This window comes from Platalea leucorodia (genome assembly GCF_965183815.1).
Source record: "Platalea leucorodia genome assembly, chromosome: 15".
NCBI classification, from domain to species: Eukaryota; Metazoa; Chordata; class Aves; order Pelecaniformes; family Threskiornithidae; genus Platalea; species Platalea leucorodia.
The window spans coordinates 3110062-3135611 of record NC_138837.1 but is presented as its reverse complement, the minus strand read 5'-3'; the positions used below and the strand labels follow the sequence as shown (position 1 = coordinate 3135611).

At 44.8% G+C, this 25550-nt stretch overlaps 1 protein-coding gene across 7 annotated transcripts; it reads left to right on the top strand.

The window, feature by feature from the left end:
• The first annotated feature begins 225 nt into the window (after positions 1 to 225).
• Positions 226 to 25100, top strand: UBAC1 (UBA domain containing 1). Of its 7 annotated transcripts, none has more exons than XR_014229824.1 (12): positions 226 to 648; positions 6649 to 6769; positions 8815 to 8888; positions 10249 to 10356; positions 11420 to 11537; positions 12249 to 12357; positions 13956 to 14208; positions 15327 to 15413; positions 16330 to 16468; positions 17684 to 17867; positions 19062 to 21977; positions 23108 to 25100. XR_014229824.1 is itself a non-coding variant. In XM_082327391.1 (12 exons), exons 4-11 carry the CDS (start codon positions 8862 to 8864, stop codon positions 17854 to 17856), a joined length of 1014 nt encoding a protein of 337 aa, XP_082183517.1. In that variant the 5' UTR covers positions 560 to 648; positions 1523 to 1678; positions 6649 to 6769; positions 8815 to 8861; the 3' UTR covers positions 17857 to 17867; positions 19062 to 25100. The 7 variants fall into 7 exon arrangements, 6 of the variants coding, with proteins under 6 accessions (XP_082183512.1, XP_082183513.1, XP_082183514.1 ...); XM_082327391.1 differs by adding an exon at positions 1523 to 1678 and having other exon boundaries at positions 560 to 648; positions 19062 to 25100; XM_082327386.1 differs by having other exon boundaries at positions 19062 to 25100.
• Positions 25101 to 25550: the final 450 nt, after the last annotated feature.

The window sequence follows — 25550 nt, the reverse complement described above, 5'->3', positions numbered from 1 at the left end:
CTTTTTAAAAAATAAATTATTTTTATTGTTTTAAGCCGCGCCGCCCCGCCCGTCGCGGAGCGACGTTAATAAACGTCGAAAAGCCTCCCCCGCGCACCCGGGGGCGGGGTCTTTATTCCCGCCCGGGGCCGTCGCGGCCCTCACTTCCGTCGCCGCCGCAGGAAAAACTACATTTCCCAGCATGCACCGCGGTACCGCGCCCTTCCGGTTCCGGCCGCCGCGGGAGCGCCCCCGTCCCCTCGGAGGGAGCGCCGGGCCCGGGCGCTGACAGGAGCGGCGGCGGGGCCGGGCAGCGCGGCGGGCCGGGCGAGGCCAGGCCGCCAGCGGCCCACCGAGCTCCCCCTCTCCCAGCGCGGCCCGGCCGGGCTCGCCGCTCCCCTCGGGCCTGGCGGGGTCACCTTCATGGGCGGGCGGTAGCGCGGGGCCCGGCGCACGGCGGTGCCCGGGGCCTGGTGAGGCGTCGCCGGGGCAGAGCGGCGGCCGGGAGCGGCGGCGGCGGGGCCCGGGACGATGTTCGTGCAGGAGGAGAAGATCTTCGCGGGGAAGGTGCTGAGGCTCCATGTCTGCACCATGGAGGGCGCCGAGTGGCTGGAGGAGGTCCCCGAGGACACCACGGTGGAGAAGCTGAAGGAGCGATGCCTGAAGCACGTAAGGACGGGGGGGGCCGTCCCCTCCCCGGGGCCCGTGGCTCCCCCGGCGCTGCCCGGTGCCCCCGGGAAGCCCTCGGGTGCGCTGGGTCGTGCGGTGCGCCGGGGCTGGAATTACGGCCGGGGGTAGGGCAGGCGGGCCCCCGTGTGAGGAGGACAGATTTTTCCAACGCCCTGTAAACGTCTTTTTTTTTTAAAGTAGCTCAAGTAAACAAGCGTTTCTGTGTTGTGGTCTCCCGGTTTGCCGTGTCTGCCACCCCCCCGAATTACGTGAAACTGTTCTATATAGAAAGAAAACGTGTGTTGGAAGAGGAGGATTTGGGGGGAAATAACTTTGCCACCTTTAGTTACAGAACTTGGCACGTGTGTTTTGGGGTAGCGTTAGGGATCACCAGCCCCTGCGTGCGCTTTATGAACTGGTGATCATGCGTTGCAAGAGACTGGTGAACTGGCTTCTGATGCTTTCCCTTCAGAAATTATGGCCTGGTTTGTTTGCTGTTTCTATTTAAGAACAAAAGAGGAAAGTAGTAACTGGTGGAGAACTTCTCCTTTTTGAAAAACTTAGTACAGCCTTACCCTCTGTTGGCACGATAGCTAGTGGGATATTCGGTGGGGAGGTAATAGGCTCTTCTGATGCTCTCCCTGTGCTCTAAGCAGTAAGGTCTTAATGGAGGTGTCCAAAGGGTAAATTACTAATCACTGTCTGGAAGAGAAAACGTGCAAAAATGCACCGTCTGTAGAAGCTGAGCTGGAAAACACAGGCTCTTTGTACTCACATGCTCAATTACCACTGGTGTATTTGTTTGTGGGTGTTAAATGTTAAAACCAGTGGTTTCAAAACTCTTGGACTGAATTTTGAATATCTGCCATGACAGCGTTTTACTTTGAAGCAAACCCATGATTGACAACAGCAGCGTGTAAGGTTGTGTGACCCATGCCCAGGACTGTCCCAAAGTCTGTCGTTCTGGAACCAACACAGCGTGGTCTGGCAGCTTGAGTCATAACCTGCTGAATTTCTTGCTGAGAGACGTGTAAGTCTTGAGTGGCAAAAGCAAGAGCCTCTACTCCCATCTCTGGGAGTGTGATTTACTAAACTGCATTTACTAGTGGCTTTTTTGTCTTTGAACTCTTGCAAAGACTTTTTTTTTTGCATAAAACACAGTTGCGATAGAACATACCTGTAATATGTCATTACTTAACCCCCATTTGAGGGGTAAAAGGTTTTATTCTCTGAATGAGCACATGGTGAAGTAAGGGCGGCCAGGCACCCAGGTGCCCTCTGCCTCGGGCCTGCTGCTTGGTTGCCCTCGGCTAGAACCCCTGGAAACTGCAGGTGACAGCTCACAGTTTTTCTTGTCCCGTAGCCTTTGGTAAGTGCTGTTTGATTTAGGGATGAGCAGGGCTGCATTTGGCTTTGCTTCACCTGAGGTGGGTGCGATCCTTCTTGAGGGAAAACGAGGGTGCCTTGCTGAAAGCAGCGGGGTGCAGGGCTCCCCACACTTCACATTCCTGCCAGAAGTCTCGTGCTCCCCTCCTGTCTCCCTGCAGCACAGCTGAGGGATTAAGCAGAAGAGTGGTGCAAAGACTGCCAGAACAGGGTGGGGTAATGATTACGTGCATATGTGCAGAGCTGAAAGGCCTTTAATTATCAGGAAGCTTAATTGAATAGATGCTCACATTGCAGTGCGAGTCAGGGCAGAGACAATTGATAACTTGGCATGATGTTTGATTTCATTCTCCTTGCTGCTTTGTGCTAATGGTGTGGATTTGCATAATCATTATGGATAATATATAGTTTTATGGAAGGGCAAACTAGAAATGGAAAAATCATGACTCCTGATCATGGGTATGTTGCAATGAATCTTGGTAGCACCTTGAGATAATTTATGCAGTCAGCTCTTGTAAGATGCTGATTATGTTCCCTAAAGTCTTTGAAATTATTCTTTCGGGAAGCAGAGGAAGATAATACTTGTAAGAGATTTGAACTGGGAAGGTCGCCACTTTTCCCTCTGTAACATTCAAATGCTTACTGATCTCTGATGTGTCACTTTTGATGGTTTTTTTTTGTTACAGATGAATGAAAAAAAAAAAACCTCCCACTGGTTTTATCTCTTGACCTCTAACAATTTAGTAGTGATTACACGTTGTTAAACTGCTGCCTTCAGTAATGCTGTCTATGTGGTCTATGAACAAATACCGATAATAAGTTGTTTCCCTTCCTAGGTATTTTTTAACTCAAGTTTCACCCTCAAAGCGTTCACTTGTCCCTGCACAAGGCCCCACCACCTTAGCGGGAGCAGGCCCTGCGCTCTCCTGTGGTTTCCTTAAAAAGCAGCTGTTCATTTCAGGACCAGAATTGAGAAGGGTCAGCTTAACCACAGAAACTCAAGCTTAACTTAAATATTTTTATGATCCATAATTCTTGTGCCCAGCGTTGACAGTCCAAGGACAGCGCTGCATTGGCCAGGGGTCATAGAATCGTAAACATCCTGAGTTGGAAGGGACCCACAAGGATCATCGAGTCCAGCTGCTGTCCCTGCACAGGACAGCCCCAAAATTCACACCATAAGGTGCAGGTGCTGTCGCCAGTCCTGCTTCTGATACTCTAATCACAAGAGACCATTGCTTCTTGCTGAGGCTCAGCAGTGTTTCTGAAATACTGATGTAAGTTGTGCTCACGCACCCTGGATGCACAAACGTGGGCTGTATGTGGATGTAAGCTCTACCTGTAATTTTCCTGGCAGCGTGGGGCAAGCTTTTAATGCTTCTGTGCTTCTGTTCCCCTTTTTCTTAAGCTGCTTCAGTGATACTTGTCCAGCTTTTCAGATATGATAAGGAGTATCTGTAGAACAGAGATGCAAGGTGCTAGTTCTCAGAGTACAAAGATAAGGTAGGTTCATGCCCCAGGCATGTTTTGTATACTTTGTGAGGGACGCAGGTGGTTTAAGCCACCCAAGCTTAGTAGTAGGGAGTGTCAGTACTATTTTCAAACATTTCTGTTAATAAAAGCAAACAAAAAAGGCTTTTTCTTATTTTAAAAACAAACAGAAAGCCTTGTGGTTTATCAGGATTCCAGGCTCTGCAAATAGTATTTAGCATCGCCAGGGCTTACAGTCTCAGCAGTTGCTCAGGCACCTGTGAACAAAGGTTTCTCACCTGCCTGGCAAAGCAGCCTGCCCTAAACTCGTGTTAAAAAGAAATGCAAATATTTATGCTGGAAGCAAAATGATGAAACAGCAGATCCCCTCCTTACAATCCTTTTGTACAAGAAGATGAGAGAGAGCTCGTCTTCCCCAGCGTGCTGCACCTCTGATTGCCGGGGGAGCAGTGCTCCTTAACCCCAGCTGTGCCTCGGGGCAGCGAGGCGCACCCCGATTTCTCGGCTTCAAGGTGCACCCTGATTTCTCTGCTGCCTTTCGCTTGTATGACAGATGCTTCCTCTGCACTGCGCAGGGAATTCCTCTCCCCCTCACTGCTTTTCCTATGCGTTACCAGTGCTCTTCTCTCTCTGGGCAGGAAGATGTTTTCTGTTATGCTTTAAAGCATTGTATTTAATACAAAAATACTGCGTTTTGGCAGATATGGTTCTCATGAAGCAAGATTCCAGTGAGATCTGACGTTTAGTGGTGGTAGTTCCCTGGTGGGCTGTTGAGAGCTAGTAGAGGCATTGCCTGTTAAGATGGCCTTTTTATTTCTAGGGCATGTTAAAATGGTAAGATAAGCTAAGTATTTCACTGGGCGGTCTTTTTGATATATGCACTGTCTATATATGCCTTACTCTTTTATGCAGTTGGTAACAGAGTGGTTAGAGGAACGGGAGGTAAGAATAGGTGTCCACAGGACTTTTCTTTTAAAACAGCAACTTTTATTTTTTCACTTACTCTTTCACCTTATTAGTAAGTATTATGATTGCGCACACACGCACCCCCCCATATGTGCTAGGGGAAAAAATGGGTAATAGGTCTGTGTTGTGTCCCATCCCATCCCGCCCCAAACATACACCTTCCAGCTCCCATTTTCAAGTTCTTCCTTTTGGGATCTGACTCTCAGGATCTGTAACAGTAATGTTTTGAGCTTGTTCGGAGAGGAGATGTTCCACTGATGTACTCTTATGTGTTTTGGATAACTTATCAGATCAATTACAGGAGGTACTCCCAGCTGATTCTAGGCTTTAATGCATTCTTTGGCTTTTGTTCAGCAGTTAATATGCTGAAGGATTAGTAAGAAGTTACTGCTATACAAAGCAGGACTAAAACATTCTCGCCTCAATCTTATTGAGGCATCAGAACTGTACAGAAGTTCAGGTGAGGAACTGAAGATCCGCGTTGAAAATGTGTTATGTTTGGAAAAGGAGCGGGTAGCTGAGTTTTTCATCGGTTGCAGTCGCAGCAGCAAAGGTGATGATGGACTAAAAGGATTCCTTTGAGGGAGGCTGGTGATACATGTGATGATGAACAGGACTAAAGGCTACATCAAAGTGAAGCAGCGATTTCAGTGGGGTTTCTGGAAATGGCTCTGTTACGTGAAGCCTGAACGCGGTCTTCTGCAGACGCGGTAAAAGTGCTTGGTAGAAACACGTATTGAAAGAAGTGTCATTAAAAGCTGTTTTCTGTGGGCAGAGCAGGTGAGGTCAGTATTAAGTGTCCTATTGTGGCGAGAACAGCAGCATCAATTTTGTGGGTTTGGTAGGTTGTTATTTTTAATTCTGCCTTTCTGGAATTGCAACCACTATGCTTTCTTTTTCCACTCAAACAAATTAGAAGCCTCTAGATGTACTGATGTAATGTTCTTGAAATCTATCACTGTGGATCTGGGAGCCACTCTGGTGTGAAGATGAGTCAGCTCAAGGCCGGTGTGTGCATGCGCTCTTTTTTCAGGATTTGAACTTGATTTTCTAGTGAATTAATTGACATACCATTTAGAATTGTAATGAGGAATTGAGCACAACATTCATATATGAAAAAATCTACTGTATGCTGATTATGTATGGTTGGGAAGAAAAGTTGTGAATGTAACTTTTGTTCAGCGCTTTCCGCAGGAACCCAGGTTAGGGCTCCAGCAGCCAAATCCGTTGATTTCAGCTTGAAACAAGGTGCAGAAACTGCTGTTCCCTTCCCAGTTAAAGGTCAAGTATACCAAAATCACTGCTGGCAGTTGCTTGTTTAGTCTGACTGTGTGTTAATAATAAGTATTAGATGAAGCAGTCTCTCCTCTATTTTGACCCTAGTTACGAATGAGAAATATACTGCGTTATTATGGCCTTCCCTTCTGTAAAAACACTGGATGCTCTTTGTAGATTTGCATTCTTCGTTCATGATACTAATTGCTACCCCCAGACTTCTCACTAAGGGCGAGTGACCTTAGCGGTCTGTTGGAGCATTAATGTAGCTGTGGGTCCTAGAGCATCCTTGCTTTGCTCCAGATCCCTTAGGCCTGAGTATAGGACCAAGTACTCGGAATTAAGTGTGGTAGAGTTGTACTGTACTACAGAAGTATAAATCCACTCACACAGGCTGGTGCCCTTGACGGGCTCATTTGGGGCAGTTGGGCTGTAACGTTAGATATTTGAAACTGGCTATTTAAAGAAGTTTTTTAGAGCATCATAATCAGTTGGAACTTAAATCACAGAATATCTCAAGGTGGAAGAGACCCATAAGGATCATCGAGTCCAGCTCCCTGATGTAGCTATTAATTTAACAGCATCAAGGAAGACACTAGAATCCTTCCTGTTGTTGACTATTCGTCCCAGCCAGGAGCTTGGATATGCAGGTAGAAACCTACGGCAGTCAATATCCTTACGGCACAATTCGAGCCACAGTTTCTTTCAAAAAATATATCCTGTGCACTGGCCTCTAGTGTATTGTGCTGTTACTTAAGGTATTAGGAAGCTAGTAAGTGATGGCACGGTTTGTACGTGGAGAATCTTAAGCGCAAAGTGCAGTGATTGATGCAGTAGGCTTATTTCTGTCTTCTGATCTTCAATATTTATTATCTTCTGCAGTGTGTACCTGGGAGCTTGGAGGATCCAAAAACTGTGACACATCATAAGTTGATACACGCTACTTCTGAGAAGGTGCTGACAGACACAAAAACAGTGTTGGAGGAAAACATTCAAGACAGAGGTAAGACTGTCTGGTTTTTAATCCTATCAGCCTGGAAACATGAGATTGTGTTTAACTATTTGGCGAGTTCCAAACAGTAACCTTTTTAATATCTACTCTCTGCTTTTACATAGGAAACTAATAAGGTGGCAAAAAAGGAAGAGGAAAAAGACTTTTTTTTTCTCTCACCCCCAGAGAAAGCAGATTGAGCAGTTTGCTTCTCTCCACTCTTCCTTTTATGAGTTGAAAAGGAATTAGGAGTGTTCATTAAGTTGATAAGCTTAATAGATTACTTTGTTGCCTTTTAAAGGACTTTTTTAAACCTCCAGGGCAGCATTTATCATTCAGAAATAGTTATCACGTTTGAGTATTCCAAGAAGACAACCCAGTGCTTTTGGGGTCGGTCTTGAGGCCTCCAGGTCAGGCAGAAGGACGTTGCTGAAGCGTATCCGAGTGTCTGCAGTTTAGATCTCGTTCTGTCCTCTGCAGATGGAGGTCAGAATCCATCACACTGTAGTATCACTGACTACGGTAGAGTATGTAAGGTATGTATTTGTTCTTGAACTTGAAAAGTGTAAAGGATTAATGTGAACCAAAAGAAGATCTAAAGATGATAGCTGGAGTCAGTTTTTACCAGACAGCTTAGTGGCACCTTCTGGAGATAGAGGGCAGTGGTGCAGAAAGTGAGAGAAGCAGGACTGCTGTAGACTGAAATGTTGTCTGAACCAGAAGCTCAGCCCGAGTAGAGTTCCTGGGTTTTGCCTGAGTTCATGCAGGCTGGAGGACTGCTGCTATGAACATGAGCAGTTTGGTCTCTCTTCCAAGGCAGTGTCACCTATCACCTTTAGAGCCGAGCAGGAGCTGAGAAGTGCCATCTTAGGCAAAGGTGAGGGACAGCATTTTTGCTGATGGGTGGTGTATTATTTCTAGGCGAGGTGCCGGCTCCTACAGAGTTTTGAATTGCAGTTTGCAGCAGCTAAGCAGTATTAACTGTGTAGTCATAGTAAGCTGTCAGGCAAATGCTTCTTCGCTGCTTTTCCCTCTGCAATGTGCTCTACCTTCCATGTGCCGTGCTTGTCAGGGAGACAAGATCGCAGCCAACAGCCGGTTGCCACCGGCTGACTGCACAGGGCAGCCAAGAGTCAGCGTGTGGATCCTTTCGCGTTCTGATCAGCTGGACAAATGAGGGTTACCAGCCTTCACCAGCTGTTGCTCTTGGCTGTTATGTGTCGAGCCAGACCAAGGAAACTTTTTGTGCAAAGCGTGCTTTGTTTGCTTTTTACCTGCTTAATACAATGTGTCAGGCCATATCTGGCTGAAGGACTGCAGATGCTGTGCAGGCCCGTTTTGGGCTCCAATCAGTGTGTCTGCATCTTTCCACCCTTAGAATGTATGTGGTAGTAACTGAGGTGCTAGAAACTTGTAAAGCATTACACGATCTCTAGAAAAAGGGTGCCTTGTAAGGGGGAAGTATTAGTCTTAAAAGTCCAAAGCAAGCTCATGCCAGGCGGGATATCTGAGACTGAAGACTTATTTGCCCTCGAGACTTGCCCTGTGAATCGCTCTACTGCTGTTCTCACACAAAGGTGAGCTGAAGCCTGATACTGGAAGTTCTTGTTGAAGCTTGGTGCTTGCCTTGCTGCAGTTGGAAGGCCCCAGCTTAGACCAAAAACGGTCCATGGCCTGTCTCTACTGCTTCCTTCTCAGTGGAAGCACTGAAAGTGTTGATGCTTTCTTATTATCATGAGCCAGTTGCCGTACTATTAACGTACAAGACAACTGGAGCCTGTAATACCCTTTCCTTAACAGTGTTGTGTGTGGAGGAGAAACCAGTAACAGGCAAAGCGTAACTAATGCACCACGTTTTGAATTCACTGTGCACCAAGGAATTGCAAACACTGAAGGGGAGTGTGTAAAGCCATGCAGGTTTTAAAGTGTGAAAAAGGTCTGATGCTACAGTAGAACTAATACAAAATTCATCTCCAGGAAAAACTAAGTTTGAAGTATCTTACACAACCTGTTTTCACATTACTTTCTAATGTATTTCAGTATCATTGTCTTTCTAGATGTCTTGCTTTTGATAAAGAAGCGTGCGCCACCTCCGCTCCCCAAAATGGCAGATGTGTCAGCAGAGGAGAAGGTGAGTTTGACAGACTTCTCGACTTGGCCGTTTTGATTAACTGCTTTATTAATGATACGGGGAAGGATTACCGTGGTGTACTCTTTTTGCTTGTCGAGGCAAATGCTGCCAATTAAATTCTAGGGAAATCGCTTCATGTTTCTTCCAAACTTTGAAGAAGCTGATTTTACATTTTTAGCCTTGATTGTGAGAACATTTGCCTTACAATAAGACGTGCAGATACACTCTGTGGAAGTGGTATAGATTTGATCTTGGCACAAATGTCTAATAACCGTATAAGCGTAGCTCAGCAAGTGCCTTGCTTTGTCTCTGTTTGAAAACCCGATAGAAATATGTTGACTTGCTGTCAGGCTGTCTTCTGTCTTTAGCTATGTGTGGCTTGTCACCCTCTAACCAGGTCTTCAGAGCTGGAGTGTTGGGCCCTTACTATTCTTTTTTTATTTTATTTTATTGAAATGTAATTGTTACCGAGGGTCGGCGGCACCTAGCATGATGCTTACGCACGAGTGGTACTGCGGTTGACGTTATCGCGTAAACACTTTGAGCAATGCTTGTGCTTGACATTGTGAATTCCTAGGTCTCTCTACTTTGTCCTTGCACAGCTTTGTTTCTTCTTGCTTCCTGTAGGTATTGGTGTATTTCTCTGTATCCCTTCCTGTAGGTATTGGTGTATGTCTCTGTATCCCTTCCTGTAGGTATTGGTGTATGTCTCTGTATCCCTTCCTGTAGGTATTGGTGTATGTCTCTCTCTCTTCAGTATGGTCTTGCTGTGCAGAACGTCACTGTAAGAGCACAAGTTATGAGACTGGGAAATATTTATAGTTTGTACCCTGCTATGTTTTGTCCTGGGCTATAAGCACGTACTGAAAATCCAAAGCACCATATATCTCCGCGTGATACTTGCAAGCGGCGAAGCACTTCCAGTCTTAAGCAGTTAAGTGTTAGTCTGTGCCCAGTATTGGTACATCTCTTGACAACCCCTGGGTTTGAAGAGAGCGTGCTGTGAGCAGACCACGGGGAGCAAAATATGGTCCTGGGCACTGAGGCCTCTGAGTTCTCTCCGTGTTTGATACATCACTTTCCCTCTTTATGCTGGAATTTCCCTGTGTGTTCAGGTAACAGAAATAAGTAGAAGGACTGAAAGTGGGGCAACCCAACAGGTCCAGTTTTGCTGTATAACTGCAAATGATACTGGTGCTATTAATGCATTGTGTTGCTAGGCTGCTATTTCTCTTAGTTGCAAGTTAACGAGCACTGCTTGATGCCCTGGTGAAGAACATGAAACTGCTCTCCGCTGTGCCGTGTTCTCTGTTCTGTGGATAATGCGTTATGAAACCTGATCATGTTTCCTATCCTTCAGAGGAAACAAGAGCAGAAAGCTCCTGATAAGGATGCTATTCTCAAGGCAACTGCAAATCTGCCCTCCCGCAATGTAGATCGCACTGTGGCCCATCACAACATGAGGGATGTAAGTATTAGACTTGACTTTTTTGACTCGCACGCTAACATCCAAACAGGCTTTTATCATGTATAACCTTTTCTCTTACATGCAAATGTGATTCTCTTCTCTGTAAGAGAAATTCAGATGCATATAATGTATGTTAAAGTAGATAGCTTAAGATTTAGATGCAGGTCATACTATTTAGTGATAATAAAACACTCTGTTGTGAATTATTATTTTGGATGTTTTATTTGTCCATGGAAAAGCCTCAGTAAACATATTCAGGATCTGGCAAATGTGAAGCTAGGGGGTTTATTTCTTCAGTCTTAAATAGTTCAGGTGTTTGCAGTGGGTTTTTTCCTCTTCCATGGCTTTGAAAGGAGAAATTAGGCATAAATTTTGACTTCAGTAATTGAATGCTGATAGTCTGTAATGCTTCTAACTGTGTCTTCAGCAGTGTGGGGGCTACTTTTACCCTTCTGCACTAGTAGGGGTATGAAGCAGCGAATGTGCCTACAAGTTGCATGCTGTCAGAGTGCCCTGGTAACCTAAAGGGGACGGTTGGCATTTAAGCTGTTTAATGGCCCACATGACCTACTGAGCGTGGCATTTTTAAAAACAAATGTCCAACTGAAAGGAATTTGTGATGCTCCAGTTTAGAAAACAACTTTGATCTCTGTTGTTCAAATTGAGATTGCTAGAAAGCAAATGGTAGACCGGGAAGGCTCACTGGTTCACAGAAAGCAGGTAGCACTGGTACGGAGCTACTCTGTCGTCTTACAACGCTTCTGCAAGGTGGGAGTCAAAGTGTTTCTGTGAAGCAATGAGTTTTCTTGGACACTGCACGTTGTGTGGTGGTACTGGGCGGCAAGCTGGGGTAGAAAGAAAAGGAACTTTCTGCCAGTAGCTTTTACTGACATGTAGCATTTCACAGGAGAGGCTCAGTGCTTCTTGGGAGACTAAACAATGAAAATAAAGCCCTAATAAAGCAGCCTTCTGTACAGGGGGCCAGACTACTGCTGAGATACTAACAACAGATATATTAAGATTTAATGCTGTCTGGTAACTTCCTGTCTAAATGTTTTGACAGTTTCCTTTCTTGCAGTTCCAGACAGAGCTCCGGAAGATATTAGTGTCTCTCATAGAAGTTGCACAGAAATTGCTAGCACTGAACCCAGATGCAGTTGAACTGTTTAAGAAGGCAAATGGTATGAACGTGTCTTTATGGTTACTAGTTCAATCCTGGGAACTTGGTTGTTTCTAGAGCAGAAGAGTGGGCTTGCAGGGTGAAGTCCAGACCTTAATGTAATAGCAAAGCTACTACAAACTTTGTGGCAAAGATTTCACCTCGTGGGGATGGGTTGTATAAAACTTGTGAATTTATAAGGTCCCTTAGGGATGGATGAGAAGTTGCATTTAAAAAAAAATCATTAGTACTGAAAAAATTGGAAAACTTCACAAGTTGCACTTCAGGGGTGGTAGAGAATAGTTGAAAATGCACAAGGAGATAGTAAAATGAGGAGAAAGTGCAGCTGTTGATTCGGTTTGTGGGAAATGCTTGCCCTTGATCTGCTACAACCAGATCCAACTTTGTTTCTAGATAAATGATAAATAGATCTTCAATGAATCTCCTATATATTTACTTACGTGGAAATACCATGGTAATGTGAGAGTTAGCTGTCTTTTGTTTGAGATCTTGAACACATCTGGACAAAGTCTTTGTCCTGGAAGAATCTATCTGAGCCTGACCAAGCTGAGTGCAGCAAATTAAATGATGAGATAGCAAATTCGGGGCAGAAACAAAAGCAGGGATGGAAGAGAAGAATGGGGTTTGAACTTAACACATGCCATTCCATTGAGAAAGGGTTTTATTTTAGCTTGAAGTCAATCTGAACATTGTTTTGTTTGTGTATGTGTAGCCATGCTGGATGAGGATGAGGAAGACAGAGTGGATGAGATAGCTCTGCGACAGCTTACAGAAATGGGGTTTCCAGAAAGCAGAGCTGTCAAAGCCCTTCGATTAAATCAGTAAGTGTACTCAGCACACTGCCTGTAAATTACTTGATGTGGTTAAAAAAAAAGAAATTGCATTTTTTCCTAAAGTATCCTTATGTGGGTCACCTGAAACTAGGTTGGAAAAAGCATTAACTCAGAGAACAGCGCTGCCTCAGGCAGCGCGCAGGTGCACATGGCACAGGGAAGGGGGAACAGTGCTGTACTTGCTCTGGAAAGAATAGCTGGTCGGTGGTTCGCGAGGCTGCCAGGCTGGCGCTATTTCCAAGTATTAAACTCGCATTTTCTTCCGCTTTAGAATTCAGATTTTACGGAGAAAAAAGCAAACCTAGCCCATCCACACTGGTCTTTCAGCTGTAGAAAAATACTTTAAGCTGATCTTTTAAAACCATTCCAAGAATATTGTAAAGTCCAGACAGCAACTGTAGGAAAACAGGAGGTAATGGAGTTCTTCTCATGTCCTAAGAAGAATCAGCTGTACTGCCTCGCTCCTGAGAGGAGTTTGTTAGTCCATGCTCGAAAATTTCTAACGATAGAGAATCCACAACATATTCCAGTCACTTTTTTCCAGCCTCTCTCCCTTTGGGCTCAAAAAGACGCTCTCTCCCGATGTCTTCCATCTTTCACGTTGTAACTGAAAAGCCAAATGGGCAAAGGCTTCCCTCTCCTTTCTATGAACATGTCATAATTCCCGTGCGTCAAACGAAATGACATGTTCAGTTGCCCTATCGTTCTTCTTCCTTCCCCTGTATTCATTGGGGAGATCCCTTAGCTTGAGCACTTGCAGTGGATAGCGAGTGGCCGTGTTATGGTCATGGTGTTCTGTTCCCTGGCCGCTCCTTTGAGCCATCACAGATTTCCTCTTACGTCAGAGTGGTACGTGTCCAAGTGCAATTGCCAGTGTTGAATTTTGCTCTCGCTCAAGGCCTGTGGCGCGCATGTAATGTTTCTCGCCCTCTTGCGTGGTTGATGGCATTCCTTGACCACTGGATGGATGGATGTCCGAGAGAGATCTCCTTAAGAAGCAACAAAGCAGCTTGCATCTGAGAGGCGGTTCCATGTAAATTTGGAAAGTGCTTTGTTTGCCGTTTTGTCGACAGTTGCAAATAGTCAGTGTTTGTTGCGAAAGGGCTGTCAGGCCCTGGCCCAGGCTGCCCAGGGAAGGGGTTGAGTCCCCATCCCTGGAGCGATTTAAGACACGTAGATGTGGTGCTTAGGGACATGGTTTAGCGGTGGGCTTGGCAGTGCTGGGTAGCGGTTGGACCTGATGATCTTAAAGGTCTTTTCCAACCTAAACGATTCTATGAAATAGAGCAGGTGATGTGGAGAATAAGGCAACTGCCTCAGAAATGCCTTTTTAAATCTGGGTTGCAGCTGTCCAAGTTGAACTTCATTCCTCTGTCTTCCTGGCTTCAGAGAAGATGGTAGTGGCCTGTGTGCACAGAGAATTAAGGTGCTCTGAGATTTGTTCCAAAACTTTATTTATGATTTTTCAGATACGAGTTAACCTGCAAGTCAGTATACCACGGGAATAAACGCAAAGGCAAATGTGTGTGGAACACTACTGTACGTCTGGAGTGTTTCTCATCCTCGTGTTTTAATTTGCTTTTCAGTATGTCAGTGACGCAGGCCATGGAGTGGTTGATAGAACACGCAGATGACCCTACGGTGGATGCTCCGCTTCCAGGTCAGACTCCATCAGAAGCCACAGCTGAAGCTGGTGCATCCCCCGCTGAAGCTGGTGCATCCTCCGCTGAAGCGACTGCGGGTCCTAGTTCAGAAGCAGGTGGGGAAGAGGCCAAGGATGAGCTGACAGAAATATTCAAGAAGATCCGGAGGAAAAGAGAGTTTCGTCCAGACCCACGGGTACGGGCTGTTTATCTCGCTATTTATGTAACTGTTAGGATTGGAAGGGACTGTGTGGGCACCGTGTAATCAAAATAAATGTTTAGTTAATAAATGAAATGGGACATCTGGGAAGATGTATGTTTTGCTGGCTTGACAGTATTTTAGTGGAAGTCTTTAGGGACTGCTTAAATTCTGGTTGCTGAAAGGGATATTACCTAATTAATGCATCGCTGTCTCAGAGAACAGTATCTAAATTACTCACACTGTTACTTCTGCACCTGAAAATTAACTGATGGGACTGAAATGAGCTGCCAGACTCCTGGCATTGCTTTTTATGACTGCTGCCTGGGAAGGAAGGGTTGCAGCAGAGGAATATGTCCTTTTGCTGTAGAAAAGGACAGAAGAGCATTATTGTATGTAGGGAGCAAGCAAAAGTATCACCAGCAGATTTAAGTCTTGCAGCAAATTCAGAAGTCAGCCTTTTTTCAGAACACAGTGTTAGCTGAAGTGAAAATACGTGGTGTTATCACGCTGTAAATTCACCAGGAGGTGCTCTTTAGAATCCAACGCTTTGCTTTTGCAGCTAGCTGTTTCTTGTGATTTCGGTCAAAAGCTGCAAATGTATTTGATGAGCTGGCTACAATTTCTAAATGATTAAACATTCTCATAACAATATCTAGGTATGCCTGTCTAAATACATAACCCTCACTAGCAATATAATAATCCAGGAAGTAAAATTAAATTGAGTGAATGGAACTGCAAATGAACGTGGAGCTTGATCTGTCAGTGAGATGTGAACAAAAGCTTTGTGACATGAGAGAAGTTCTAAAATAAGGTGTTTCTGTCCTGCACTTCTCCTTTCTACCCCAGGTACACTTGCTCTTTGCCTTGCGTTCAGCTTTCAGGGCTGAGGATAGGAACTACCTTTGCTCTTAAGACTTTTTCTTCCACAATAAAGGCACTTTTGATATAGAGTATTTGAAGACTTTGTGGATTAGATTACTTAGTGGTCTACAAATGGAAACAATGGAGTTTTTTACCCCACAAAAAGCTCCTGCACAGAAGGTGAAAGGATGTGATTGTTCTCATTGCTGTTTTAAATGTTACATTTATTAAGTTGTGCAAATCTAATACAGGCTGTCATTGCCCTGATGGAGATGGGATTTGATGAAAAAGAAGTGGTAGATGCACTCAGAGTAAACAACAACCAGCAAAATGCAGCTGTGAGTACAATGTCATTTCTGTTCCTTATTGCTGTAATAGTCTGCTCAACTGATTCTTTTCATCATTGAATTGGTTGATGTTTTGATCTATCAGAAAGCCCAACTGTTACTGGAGATGAAATGAGCACTATATATTCTGTGCCTCTTTCAAATTAGATATACAACAGGAAAACAAAGGGCTTAGCCTTCTTAGAGGAACTCACCGTGCCTGAGGTTGAGGCTGAGCTGGTTGGGATAGCATATGTGGATTTTCAAAAAGCTTTTGAGAAACTCCCTCACCAGAGTCTGCAAAAGAGATTATGCTATCATGAGAAGGAGAAGGTATTCCCAATAATTAATAACTGATGAAAGGACAGGAATAAATGATCAAGCAAGAGAGTCAAGCCGTGCAGTATGTAAAGTACCATTTCGCAGCAATGTATTCCACAGTTCATGGAATCAAAAAATATGAAAGTTTTTAAAGATTGATTAGTCCCCTGCTAGTGGATGATATGTTAAGGAAAATTATGTGGACACAGCTGATAGCCAAGGAATCTTCTCTTCTTAAGCATCCAGTGCTGGCTACTGTCAGAGGCTATTGGGCTGGATGGTACTTCAGGCTGACGGGTTGTAACCATGTTGACGGGGTTCCTTTGAGGCACTACATAGGGAAGACGTGCGTTATCCTACTTGAGCTTTGAAACATCCAAAGTTGGTATAATTTTATTACCAAACCAAGCACTGCTACTGTTCCCATTGAAGTAAAGGTTTGGGAGCAAGGCGCAAATGAATAGCAATCTGGCATGAAATGTATAGCTCTGTCTTTACTGTGAGAGGAAAAAATATTTTTCATGTGAGACATTGTCAAAACTTTTGAGACACTTTCATTCTGATGGAACCGATCACAAAATCTGTTGTGCCTGGTGATTTCTTTCAGTGTGAATGGCTGCTGGGAGACAGAAAGCCTTCCCCAGAGGACTTAGATAAGGGAATTGACACCAATAGCCCTCTCTTCCAAGCCATCTTAGAAAACCCAGTGGTACAGTTAGGGCTAACCAACCCTAAAACTCTACTAGGTAAGTGCTGCATGGGTTCTTGATATATATAGATAAATATATATATACACACACACACACACACTGTATATATATACACACTGTCTCTGTAGCTGCTAGCAAATAAGAGCTGAGCCTGGATGATGACAGCGTGCTTTGTAGGATAGGTGCAGCTCCGTACCCTTTTCCTCACTTTCAGCAGCTGTATTGTTTGTTTGCTTCACACTGCAACTCAGCGAAACCCAGAACAGAACTTGGGGCTGTCCCAGAAATGATACCAATTCCCCAGGCTACCGGATTACACTTGCTGAACTCAGAACTTTAATAGCTGCTGGCTGCAACGCTTTTGTGGATTTAGGAGACCTTTTGTGTGCTCCCTTTGGCCACAAGGGGAAAAATCAGGAATGTCTGTCTGAACTCTGATTATGTGACAGAAAAAACAAGGCTGTCTCCTGCTGTACAGCTTGCTGTGTGCTGAGGCCTAATCATTGAGATGGAAGATAACTTGTGGAAGAGTAACCGAACGAGAAGTCTGAGCTAAGGCCTTGCCTATCAAAGTTGAGATAACGTATGTGAAAATACACTTCCCCCTACTTGGCTTTCAGCTCTGTGGCGAAGTCTGTGTGTTCGTGGTCAGAAAGGCTGTGAGCACAGCAAGTACCCAGCTGATGAGCCTGACAGGGAAACGTAAATCTCTGCCGAATTGGTCTCTCTGACGCTGGAGGACGATACAAAAGAATGACATTGGCTCTGTGATGTATATAGAAAGTTTTGCATTTAGTCTTTGGCTTCAAAATTTGTTTGAAGGCTTGCTTTTAAGTAAAGGGGGTATGTGCAGCTCTTTCAAGAGAGCTTTTAAAAATACTGCTTTAAATGTAATTAGGAGAGTTTGCAAGCCTTTAAATAATTCAAGAGCAGAACCTTCCCACCCTGATTTCTGAACAAATGGTCTCTTCATTTCCAATGAGGGTTCCACACTGCAGCTCAGAATATAAATAGAAAACGAAATGCCATTATATGCGCTTGTAAAGCTTGGATGAACATCAGAGAATATATTCCTAATGATACATCTGCAAATTGCTTATATCACAGATTTTAATAATGAATGTTTGCATTTAATTAGATACTTACAGAATGTTGATAAAGCTTTAGTTTTAAGCTCTGGAGTCTTTGTAAAAGAACATAGTTAAAGTGGTGAAAAGTGAGATCTGTACTTTACTCTGGGCTTTTCTGTAGGCATGCTGCATGACCTTGAGCAAGGTATTAATGATGAGCCTTTCGGAGGTGCTGGGTGCTTACAGCTCCCGCTAATGTCAGTTGGAGCTTTGTACACTAACGCTCCTGCGAAAATTAAGACGCTGACCTTGGTGCCGGTCTGCCAGACTCTTACAACACTGACATTTTGGTGACTTCTGAATAGGTCAGATGTGCAACTGCTTTTTTTGTCCTGTTCCATAATGACTGCTCCCTATGTCCAGTAGGCCAGCTGAGTGTCTGTCATAAGGCTTATAAATTATTGCCTGGGCCATTCTTCTGCCAAATTTGCAGCTTAGCTCTTGCAGTAGCTGTCTGGTTCCTTCAATATAAGTAGAGAGTGAAAATGAGCATATTAAAAAAAAAAAAAAGCTTATTGTAAACACAGGTGTATATAGAAAGAAAAGAACGCTCTTAAATATTTGGATCGCTGTCACTGTTCAGAAATGGAGGTGATGGTTCTTCACAGACAGCCTTTCCCCTTCTGCCTGTGTCGGGGCAGGTGGAACTGGCTGCCGCCCCGACATCCTCTGCTCTCCGAACACCAGGAAGGAGAAAGCACGTGCTGCGCGGGGGGAAGATGCTGCTTCCCTTCTGGCTCCAGGGGCATCTGTGAAAAGAGAGATCTGAGATTTGGGGGCTTAAGGGGCTACACTTTCGCTGGCTCTGCTGCTTATTCCTGGGTAGCCTTTGGCATACCTGCTTCTTATTTTGCTGGCTTGGTTTTCTCAGAGAATGTTACGAGAGAGTAGCCATAGGACAGCCAAAGCGCAGCACAGGAAAGCAAAGGTAACAGAGGGAAGGGGGTAAGAGTGCTTTCTGTGAACTGGCTTGGTTAGGTACCGGGGGGAAAAAAGATACTGGTGCAAGAACTAGCCATTAAGAAATTTAGGCTGGGATGGGGAAAATCTTTGATCAGATGACTGGAGTTACAGAAGAGTCTTCCCATAGGAATGTTGGCAGCAAATGACCCAGTTCTAAGATGGGCTCTTATAAATGGATGAATTGCATAGCATGTTCCCTGCGTGTAGACATTTGCTAAGGCTTTAGCTCTTCAAACCTATGTCCTTGACGTTTTGTAAGATGGACTGTAATCCAGGCTGAGTATTTAATCACCCTCTGTCTGCAGTGAATGTAATGCTGAGCAATGGGGAAAGCCTAACAGCCTGTAGCATCCTGGTCTGTGGAGACTTAGGAGGGCAAACGGTAAATGTATGATGTGTATTCCCACCATTTTGGGGTGATGCTTGCCCACTGCCTTTGAGTTGCAGCTATTTCTAACTGTCCTGTTGTTGAAGCATCCCAAACATTGAAGCCTTTGACTAAAGGATTGAGTGTTGCAATCTCCATCTCTTGGCAGCCTTCGAGGATATGCTTGAAAACCCCTTGAACAGCACTCAGTGGATGAACGATCCAGAAACTGGGCCCGTCATGCTACAGATCTCTCGAATCTTCCAGACGCTGAATCGCACGTAGAGGGGACTGCCGCTTCCTACTGTCCCTCGCTTCACCTTCTCCTCACCGGGAGGGTGCACGGGTTGTTTGGGGAGGGGGGCGGATGGAAGGGGGTGGGGGAGATCCTGCCTGAATGGGTCTCTCGCACGAGAGCTTATGTAGTTATGGCCAACCGAAGTTAATTGCCTTGTGGATTTAGTGTTAGTGGAAGAGGTTTGAAGACTTGTTTATGTTTTCAGGTATTAGGTTTAAAATAAAGTATATCAAAAAATAGGAAAAGGTTTTGTGAAAACAATTAAGAATCTGATTGTCAGAAAGAAATATGATAATGCTTGTTAAAAAGGCCTGTGGCAGTAGTTTTCTAGCCAGTTTTGCTAGCATCTGGCTAGTGTTTACAAAAGGTCACTGACCACTAGCGTAGGATATTAATCATCTCCATACAGTATTAATTTATGGCTATATCAAATTATGAAATGCTTTTTTTAAATTGATTCTTAGGAAATGTTTTTTAAAAGTCCAAATATTGGGAGAGCAAGCACATTTCTATCCAAACTTGTTTATCTTGCATTATAATTTAAACAGAATAATTCAGAGATGGAATTCTTTTAATAAATAGCATTACTTTTTCCTATTTATTTTCTGCGTTAGTGTTGTTGCAGTCCCACAGTGGTTATACTTGTAGGAGATTCTCCGTCAGCTACGTTAAAGATGCAGTATCTCTTTCACGACAGAACTCACTACACCAAGGCTTGGATTCTCAAGTAGGCTGCAGTTCATAAGTTCATGCTCTGCCATCTCCTAGTGCAAGGAGGGATATATTCACGTAGTGGGTTTCTTCCATTTTTATGTGCACAGTTTTGGAAAGGGAGACTTGTGTTTTTTGACTTTGTTTCAAACGGTTTACAAAAAAGCAACTAATCTGCATGGGGTTTTCATTGGTGATCTGTAACGAAGCAGAACCGCTTAGGTTTTTATCTTGTTTAATGTATTTAAAAGCACGCTTGAAATTATCATCTTCTTTGAGATAGAAGTGTGTTTTCTTGACACTTATTTTTACCTTGGAAATCCCAAGAATGTCAGGCTGTGTCTTTCCTATTTTGTTAGAAGACTGACTTGAGATTTCAGGCGGGAGTTGGGAGCTTTTAAGAGCAGAACTCACCGCTGGCTCTCCAGCTAGTTTTTGTTATCATTGGGCTCTGCAGGTGTTACTTTTTTAATGGGCTGAAAAAAAATGGGTTTTGTTTTTAAGTTAGTGAAACGTGATTGACATCTGTCATAATCCCTGCCACGTCTTACGTTTCACAGCCCTTTTTGGGAAGGCAGGCTAGGCAAGATCTGCCTCTCCAAAATGCAGAGTAACCAGATGGAGACCCTGTCCTTAAATAGCACAAAGGTGTCCTGTCGAACAGAGAGGTCCCCAAGAGCTCTGCAAGTCCCCTCTTTAAGTGTGGGTGGTTTTCTTGTGCAGTTGGGTTTATTAAACAAAAACGCAACAAGATGCAACCCGAAACCCTACAACAAGTTTTGGCCTGAACTTGGCATCTAATCTACGCTGTTATGCAGTCAAGGCACTGAAGTTGCCAGTTTCACATCATTAATATGAAGGGTGGGGAAATCAAACAGCATGAGATTTTATCTTGACTTACTATCCCAGGATAACTTTTTTTTTTGTTATTTGTAAGTTCATATGAAGCTTTACAGTTCATGACTGCTGAAATATTTACTTCTACATTTAGAAATTCCAAGCTTTATAGAGGTGCTTCTTCTGTTCAAATTGGATGGTAAAACCATTTTCCTGGACTTTTGCTAAGAACGGATCGACAGCATGACATGAAATTGTAACCTCGTCCTAGAACTGTAAAAGCTAGGAACCTGATCCTGCAACCCACTGAGTTCAGCACAACTACTCGTGAGTAGTTGTGACTGAATGTTGTAGTGTTATGAAAGGTTTTGATTATTTTGTCCATTTTTTCCTTACTCCCTGAAGCTTTTTGCCCGTAATACTACCAGAAGACTCTACTACTTGAAGCTCTTGATGTTTAGAGGTACATGTCCTTCTCTACCAATCAGGATTCTTCTAAATATGCCTTTTAATGAATGTTCTTAGAAGACAAAGCTGGGAAAAGCTACCCTGTAGTTTGGGGGGGTTGGCTTCTGAATGAATAAGTACAGGTTCAGACTTACCGAACAGATACGTCGGTAGCGGTCTTGGTCTTTGAAGAACACGAAGGCTTGTTGAAATGCTTCTTTTGACTTCCATGGTACATGATCAGACTCTGGAGTGGCTGTAGAGCTTCTAGACAGACCAGACAAGGATCATCTGGCACCTTTAGAGTCATCTAAAAGTTTGGCATCTGGTTTGCTGGCAGAACCTAGGGGACTAGCCATATGGCAAGAGCGAGCAACCCATCTTGCCTCTGCTGGCGTGGGAGGAGCGGCCCCCAGAACTGGCTGCCGCTGCTGCCAGGGCAATGTGGATGAGGGGCTTGAAGCAGCTCCCTGACTTTGAGGGGGTTGAAGCTGGGTGCCTTCCTGATACACGGTGTCTGACCTGCTTCGGAGGAGCAGTCGTGCACGTCCTAAGGGTTCTGCTGCTTGTGTATCTCTGCGTCAGCCCCACAGCAGCGGGATCGGAGCGCGATACTGCCAGGACCTGCTGCTGAACTGCGCGGGTGCTTCGGTGTCAGTTTGATCAGGGTGATAAAAGTTACCAGAGCTGCCTCCCTTGGTGTGCCAGAACAGAAGCAGTGCCACTGAACCTTTTATAAAGCGAGGGAAAAAAGCATCAGTAAAGCAAGTCGTGCTTATGTATTAGAAGAAGGTAAGAATGCCCAGGTTCAACAACACAACCTGGTGTTGCCGCAGCAGTTAGAGCTCTTGGGATAAAGGAATACTGCATCTTTAAAATGCTTGAAGGCTTGAGAATGTGTGGTTAGCTCTAGATTTCATTATTCCAGAGCTCAACAGTTACACAGCTGAAGTGTTGGAGGCTGTGTTCTTCCTGATCTGCCAAACAGTCGTTGCGCTTGGTATGGCTTTAACATAGTCCTGCTTGTCTTTCAAGAACTTCAGTTTCCAGTGGCCAGTAGCTGAGGCCAGAACTTCGGAGGTGTGATGTTTGCAGCGAGGCATAGGAGGTGATTTAAAACAAACAAAAACTACCCTTGTGCTTAAACAGACACTTGAGGAATCGATCAGGACATCAGTGGTGGTGTTAGGGTATGAATTAGTGGCAGACGAGGGAGCTGCGTGCCCCCGTCACACCTGGGTGTGCTGCTGCTTCAGCACACTAACCGGAGGGGGGAGTTAAGTCCGCTGTGCCCGCAAAGGCCTTGATTATCCCAGTTCTTACAAAACCTGCAAGAAAACCTGAAAGATCACAGCTATTGTGCAGGTGGGTCTCCAGGCAGGAGGAGTGTGCGTGGCAAGAGCTTTGCCTGGTGATAAACCAGCCTCTTCTGTGGCTGAAGGGCAGAGGACTGGTGGATCTGGGCTGTAGGCCAGCGAGAGGTCCCTAAGCACGTGGGAACAGGAGGTTTTGTTTAAGGAAAAAAAAAAAAAAAAAAAAAAAGGTTTTGCGAGGAAGAACTACTCACAGGAGTAAGGATTTACAGCTTCAAGTCCTGTGCTTGCATCTCTGGTGTTCAAGTTATAACCGGCAAAGGCGTCATATTCAAGCGTCTCATAACGTGGTCAAGGGAATATTTGGAAGTAAGGAAACAGGGCGGTAGGTGGCTCGTGCGATGCAGTGACTGTCTCACAGTTCTAGCTCTTTGCCCCATCAGTTGATGCAGACAATCTTCTATCTTTTGATATTACATGACTCTTGAAAGCTAGCTAGCTATTTATTTAAACAGATATAATTTTGTCATCAAAACAGTGATATTTTTAATAGAAATGTACTATATGGAAGTTTGTTCTCAGGGCTTCATATTTATACTCTCTTTATAGGAGCTGCATTTAAAGGGATGTATTTGGAAAAAAATGCCAGTGGCCGCTTTACAATGTGGGCCTTGATTGTCTTGACCTGTGAGAGTGAGCTAGTGTAACTCTCCTGATAAACCTCTCGTGTCTGGCCGGGTCCGAAGAGCCTGCCAGGCTTTCTCTCCTCGCGAGCAGTGGCCTGAGGCTTCCTTTAAGATTGCTGCATCGCTCTGTGGAAATGGTCACACGAGATTACCCAGCTGCTTCACGGTTCGCTGATCTTTACACCGTTTCAAGGACGCTTCTGTTCTCCATGCAGCTGGAAAATTAACTTGCGCGGTTTCTAAAGCGGTCATCGGTGCGCTCCTGCTCCTCTGGGATGGTGCAAGGTTCGCTCCTGCAAGAGCTCTGAAACCTCCAGCTCGTTGCTGCTTTTTGGCTGCTCGCAGCCTCTCTCGCAGATGTGGCCCAGAACCTTGACCCCCCCTTTCTTTCCTCGCTCTCCTGGAACCAAACTTGTCTTTTGGAGATTGATCTTCATATCCAAGAAACACTTAAGTGGGTATTGAAATCCTTTTTAGTTGGGACTGTTACCTTTTTTTTTTTTTTTTTTTTTTTAGGCATTGTGATTCATGGGCTGAGGATCTTTTAATATATTTTGGAAGTCGTTTAAATAAGCATTGCACCAAACGAATGTATAGTAACACTGTCAGCAGATATTGCCTGTGGAAGGGGTACAGAGGTGACCGGTGATCTCTGCTTCAGTGGCAATTTTACAAAAGTAGTGCGCACAAGATAGCGAGGGTTTCATCCAAAGTAAATACCCCGGTTTTCTACTTTTAATAAATAACATTTTTATTAACTAGCAGAATAGCGGCGCTTGCAGCTGGGTGTTTTCCTCCGATCACACGTCCTTGTGCTCTGAGGCATGAGCAAACCACCGCCTGCATCCCCCTCTCCGGGCCGGTTCTCCTGCAGGGTTTGTGCCGGCTGTGGCCGGGGGCAGGGCAGTCAGCGAGCGCGGCCAGCGTGGCGATGCCCGCGTTCCCGCGGAGGAAACGGCAAGCGTTGCGGCTACGTGAACGTGCTGTCGCGGTGGCGGTTCCCGCCTGCACCCTGACATCTAGGCCTAACGAAAGGGTTTGGGTTTTCTTTTTTTTAAGGACCTCTTGCCCTAGATTTGAAGATCTTTAATGCGGATCCTGTTTGCAGCACGTGAACTTCCATAAATGTAAATGCATTAAATTCTTACTGAATTTGGGTATAGTTTTATATCATGCTCTGGGGAGAGGGAAGAAATGGGATCACGTTTTAAACCAAGCCCCACAAAACAAAGTGTCTTTGTTGCAGCAGGTAACAGAGGCCTGTAGAGGGTCTTCATTTGCATATTTTTATCGTAGTTTAATGAACTGTACAAGAATGTGATTTGCTATCCAGCACTTGCCACAAAGCAGCACCGGTAAAATGATATTGCAAGGTACTGAGTTAACATTTTTCATTTCACCTGTGTATAAAATAATTAGGTACAGCATATGATGAATTTTATATGGCACTGACGCTGATGTGTGGCATGCACAGCTGCTTCTCAGATGTAACATTACTTTTATGAAGCTTAACTGGGGCGGCCGTCACCGAGCCTGTGGAATTCAGGGTTCGTTCTGGACGCGCTCGCGTGGGTCGCCGACCTCTCCCCGCGTGGGAAAACCAGCGGGCTTTGCTTCCCTGCAGCAGCCCTCCAGGCAAGCAGGCAAGAAAGGCTACTGATCTCTTGTCCTGTTAAGCAGTTGCTGTTGTCGACTGAAATATATTCCTGGAAGTTGGCGAGGTTGTTGGCAAAGCCGGACCTGTCCAGGCTGGAACAACCGCGTACCTTGAGCCTGTGGAGAAGTCGTACCCACGAGCGAGACCAGAATGGACGCTGAGTCTTTAAACCTGCTCGCACATACGCACTGAAGACACTGATGTTATGTGTGTTGTAAATTTATAATATATCTTAAAAATAAAGTTTTTTGATTTATTACGAGGTGTTCTGAACCATCATTTTCAGGAGCAGCGAAGGTTTAGGAATCCACATCGTTCAACGGCATTGTCTAGACCGTGCTTTTGCCAAGAAAGGGGGGACCAGATGATCCTCGAGGTCCCTTCCAACCTGGGATTCGATGATTCTGTGATTCGTGTGATTCTATGAATGTTCCTTCTATCTGCAGGCTGCTAGAATTGTTTCTCAGAAAATTAAGATATTTTGATAGTTGGTCAACAAACCTATAACAAAACCTGGGCAGAAGATCCTGGTTCGGTAGCTGCTTTTGCACCTGGAAGTTATTTCTCCATTTTCCAGACGTTGCGTGGGTAAGATTGGTTGCAAGGGCTATGTGAAACAAGATGTGGTGATGCCCTGTGCTGGACTGGTGCCATTTAAGAGGGATTTATCTTGATGGTGGGTGACTGGTAAACGGGAAGCCTTTTCTCC

Excerpts from the sequence above, each read along its gene's own strand:
- UBAC1 (XM_082327386.1), top strand. The coding sequence starts at position 511 with ATGTTCGTGCAGGAGGAGAAGATCTTCGCGGGGAAGGTGCTGAGGCTC. Across the intron at positions 649-6,648 it reads AGGAGCGATGCCTGAAGCAC|TGTGTACCTGGGAGCTTGGA; the intron begins GTAAGGACGGGG and ends TATCTTCTGCAG. Across the intron at positions 15,414-16,329 it reads ACAACCAGCAAAATGCAGCT|TGTGAATGGCTGCTGGGAGA; the intron begins GTGAGTACAATG and ends GATTTCTTTCAG.